The 4954-nt window shown below is 40.5% G+C and overlaps 1 protein-coding gene across 2 annotated transcripts in view; it reads right to left on the reverse strand.

Moving 5' to 3' along the window:
• Positions 1–377: 377 nt before the first annotated feature.
• LOC116847535 overlaps positions 378–4954 on the reverse strand; it is a 7051-nt gene continuing 2474 nt past the window's right edge. Inside the window, exon 4 of one of the 2 annotated variants that reach the window (XM_032822633.1) lies at positions 378–1147. In XM_032822633.1, coding sequence (XP_032678524.1) covers positions 1004–1147 — 144 coding nt within the window. In that variant the 3' untranslated portion in view covers positions 378–1003. Of the gene's footprint in view, positions 1148–3898; positions 4107–4954 lie in introns of those variants that run through there. The other variant, XM_032822634.1, reaches the window with a different exon arrangement.

Here is a 4954-nt window from a genome sequence, read left to right on the forward strand (position 1 = left end):
ATGGATTATTTTTAAATCACTGTCACATATCTGAAAAATACATGAAATTATAATTAAATATATAAGATATCTGACGATAACTTAAATAACATTTCTGTGCACATTAATTCTTCAGGCATAACAAATTCCAAAAGAATGTCTTGAGAATGATATTTATACATTAATAACTTACCAGTTGTACATTAATTGAGTGATAACCTTTTCTATTCACATAAATATGTTCCGGAAATTGTGGATGATGCTTGGGAGGTGCAACTATTGTCACTATTGCCACGTGAGTACAATCTATGCGTCCTATAATTCCAGGAAAATCATATTTTTTCCAAAATCTGTATAAAATAATTTAATAAATTTTATTAAAAAAGATATCGATTAATATAGCTCATCAAACTCTTCCACAGAGAAAATTTCATATATGCAGAATATCTGACGCAAAACACAATAGATTCGTATGCAGATAAAGCACACCAAACAAAATCATTTTGCAAACAACCACGACGTAAAATCCGAAGATTAATAGAAAAACATTTGCGAATCAATGTGCACAATCTGGTAAGGCGGCTCTTCAGTTTAAGTTTCCTTCAAAGTGTCTCAACATATTGACAACTTTTTGAAAACGGCGAACAATACATACTACTGGACAGTCTTATAATATACATTTGCACTGTTTAGTTTTGCACTATCACTGATACCAAAATATTGTCAAAAGATTCAGATATCTTGAATGAAAGTCCAGTTATACAGTTCTTTCTATCATATTACATGTATTGATTCGCTAATCTTCTTCTATTAATACCTGAGAATATTATGTATTTCTTCGAGTAATGATAGAGTACTTTTTGTTTTACATATTTCATCTGTAAATAGTGTTGCCGTGTTTTGCGTTAAATACCTTGTATATTAAAAAAATATTTACCTATCTCTTATCGATCTAACTTCTGTCAAAGTTGAAGAGTATTTAACCCATCTATTTAATTTTATTTATTATATGGTTGATTATAGTTTATTTATTATTTAGTTGATTTAAAACTCTTGTTGTTGTATCAGTGCATCTGCTCACAGATAGTTGACTGATAGCAGAATTAACATTAAGACTTATGTCTCTCTGGTAACTGCCAGATGCCATGAAACGTATTGCTGTTGTAACCTGTAATATAAGAATTAATATAATAAATATTATGTAAATGAACAATATTCTAATAATCACACATAATAAATAATTTAATAATTTTCTTGTGTGCTTATATCCAATGCTAATATTCGTCTAGGCTCATTTATATATTCGTATTTATATATATAGATACAATATCTATTATATTTTACGTTATTCTTTTGTTTACTCTATATAAACGAATAAAATCTTTATTAGATAAATCAAACGGATTATTTCTGATATGAAATAACTGTCGTCCTTCCATCTCTTTCTTCAACTTCTTCAAGAAGCCGAGCTGCTCCCAAATACATTAAATTATTATTTGGTATCATTACTTCCACACAAACTGCAAAATAAATTATGCAGTTGCTGTTATACATTTTGTAAATAAAATGCATGCAATTCATTGACATACCTTTTTTTTCTTCCCTAAAGTTCACTAATTAGCTTCTTATAACAAATCTCTTCCAATTTTTCCAAACTTTGAGAATAATGACAATTTGTGATACACTCTTTATTATAATTCTATTTTTTACTAAAATTTCGTATGTGATATTTATTTTTGCATGGTCGGACCTACTCGATACCAAACGTTCGATATTTATCGCATATGAGTGTCTCGCGAAAATTCGAGAATACAAATTTATCGAAAAACGTGATATTCTAATGACATTCATGAAATATCGTATGCGATATTTTTCGAGAATCAGGGCCCTGAGCGCTCGAGTCTAAAAGCTGAAAATGAAAGACTGCTTGCTAATCTAAAACGAGTAAGTCTGTTACTCGTTTGCACTTCCCCCAAGGAAGCGCAAAGTAGAGAAAGTACTGGTCACACCTGATATTAGTTGTATAACAGGAGCACCTTTTCCCAATTCGGAAAGCCAAAGTGAGGCGACAGAAGATGGCAGTAATCAACGTGGCCGAAAATAGAACTGGAACCTCTATCAGAGACTTGCCCGGGTCAGAAAAGAGCCGGTCAAGATACAAAAAACTATACAAATAAATACAGAAGTGGACAATTCGGAGATTGAGAAGGAAAAAAGCATCAGTCATCAAATAGATGTTCTCATTAAAGAAAAGAGGGAACTGCGAGAGAAAAGGCAAAAAAGGGAAGGAAGCTACGCTTCAGTAACAGCGTTAAAGTCGGGAAACAATAAGCCGAAAATAATCTCTAACGTAATAATAGCTCCCCCCTCTGTGACACTAAGGGATGGTGAGGCAAGCATATCAATATTAGATACTCCTAATGCAACAGAGGAAGAATGACAAGTAGCTAAAGGCGGACGGAATACATTTAAAAACAAAGATAAAAATAGAGCTGAAACTAGGATTATAACTAACGGTACAAGTAGGAACGCCGATGAAAACAAGGACGACAACAACAACGCAACAGGCAAGAAGAGAGCAACAAGAAAGGCTTCCTAACCGGAGGCGATTACTATTACCTCGGGAGGGGCAACTGAATTCTCATACGCAGCTGTGCTAAAAAAAGGCAAGAGAGAAGATCAACCTAGAGGAAATAAGAATAAAAGCGCCAAAAATAAGAAAAGCCCTTAATGGATGATTACTGATAGAGATTACCGGAGAACACAGTAAAGACAAGCGGATGTACTTGCGAGAGAATTGAGAGAAGTGTTGAAGGACGAAGCGGTGGTTGCTCGCCCTATGAAGAAAAGAAAGCTAAAAATTATGGGTTTGGACGACTCTGTGACCCAGAGTGAAATAGCTGAGACGTTAGCGCTTAATGGAGAATGCGATTACAATGATATCAAAGTCAGTAAAATAAGACAAATGAGATCGGGACTAGGGATCACATGGGTAGTACTACCCATAGCAGCGGCCATTAAGTTAATAGAAATGAACAGGTTACGGATAGGATGGTCCATAGTAAGAGTGGAAATGCTGGGAGCAAGACCGATGCAGTGCTATAAGTGCTGGGAATATGGGCACATCCGCCACGCATGTAGGAGCAACATCGAAAGAGGGGGAACTTGCTACAAATGCAGCAAAAGTGGTCATCTGGCGCGAGATGGTGAAAATTCCTTATGTTGTATCCTTTATAAAAAAAAGGGTAAAAGGGATAACCATAGGTTAGGTTGCAACCGCACGCAGTTGCAGAACCGGCGAGCGAGTTCCACCACGAGCGAGCGCTGAGAGGGGCGAATACCAACAATCGGAGTGCCGCCAATGGAGAGACGGGCCTGAGCACCCAGGAAGACGCAGTCTGACGGCAAATAGGGGTGGAGGCCGGGGACGTGGAGGTTCCGAAGCCTAACCCAACCGAACTCTCCGCGTCGGAGGAGCATCGGCCGTCCGAACCAGACACCGAGGGAGGTCGGCCGTCCGAACCCGGACCCTGGGAGGACAAGCCGACCCAACCGGAGGTCAGGCACGTCGAGGCCGACGTCACCGCCGAGAACGCGTTGCTCGCGATCGCCACCGCGAGCAAGGAGGAACCCGACGAGGAGGCGACCGAGAACAACCCGCCAGGGGCGCGAGAGGCGTCAGCCGAGCGACCTGGGTCCCCGTCGGTCCTGACGGGACGCGGAGCATCGACGCCGGTGCCGAGGAGCGCAGCGCCGATGACGGAGGAGCTCGACGAGGAGGTGTCGGATCTCGACCTGTCCAAGGAGACGTGTGCGTCGAGTGTCGAGCCATGAAGCGAACGGCGGATGCGCGAACCTCGAGTGAGGTTTAGTTTTTAAGGTAGTATAAGTTTAGTTGTAAGTTAGGTTAGTTGACCGAGCGAGAGTCCAGGACGGATTTCAGGGAAAACTTGCAAAGAGAGAAAGTTCATTGGCATTGGAATACTTACCGGTGGATACTTACCCGTGTCCGAAGTCCGAGGTCCGGGGTCCAGCGTTCGGGGATAACCTGAAAGGAAAAAGCATGAGTATACTTACCGAGGGATACTCACCAGTGTCCGAGGTCCGAGGTCCAGTGTCCGGGAGCCCTGCAACAGAAAAAGAAAAGGTATCCGTCCTGGGTCCGAGCGACGTCTGGCTGTAGTCGAAATAGCGAATAAGATTATTTTTAGATTCTTGGTGCAATTTTAGTTTTGCTTATTCGTTATTCGCGTGAATTTTAGTTCTTATCTTATTTTTTATCTTTTATTCGTTATTTTTGGTTATTCCGCGACACAGTAACCCGCGCGAACGGGATGACACAGCCAAGAACGAGATCGACCGCGCGCAGGAGCCGCGAGTACGTCGAGTACTCCGAGCGACGGGTACGCGCCGAGCCGACACGCGTGCGGGGGAGATGATCAGTCGTACCCACGCGGGCGGGCCGGCGCAGGCCCGTCGTGATCGACGCGAGGTGGACAACGATCCTACGCGCGCGCGGGGATCGAGCGAGCATCGGGTGCGAAGTACGCTTCGATCGGCTAAAATATAGTTTTTGTTATTATAAAAATATCGGTACGAGCAATGATTATTAGTCGGGAATTATTTTATTATTATATCAATATTTTAGGTTAAAGGACTCCTGAATTTATATTTATGTTGATCGTTCAAACTGTAGATTTTTATATTTATATAGACATATGTTTATATATATACATATTTAAGTATAAGTACGCATGGTAATGTCGGGACCTAATGTTGTATTGCCAGTTAAGTTATACAGGTGTTCGGAAAGTACCGGGACGCCCGAATATCAGGAAAAATATAAGTTTTACAAAAAAATGTTTCAGACAAAAGTTGTGGCGTTTAAAAAGATGTATTTACTGATCACATCAGTTTGACCTTGGGTTGCGTAGCGAAGGTCAGGTCAAGGTCACATTAATTTTTTTAAATGGAA

This window comes from Odontomachus brunneus, unplaced genomic scaffold (assembly GCF_010583005.1).
Source record: "Odontomachus brunneus isolate Ranch 3 - 2012 unplaced genomic scaffold, Obru_v1 Obru_scaffold_079, whole genome shotgun sequence".
In the NCBI taxonomy this organism is placed as follows: domain Eukaryota; kingdom Metazoa; phylum Arthropoda; class Insecta; order Hymenoptera; family Formicidae; genus Odontomachus; species Odontomachus brunneus.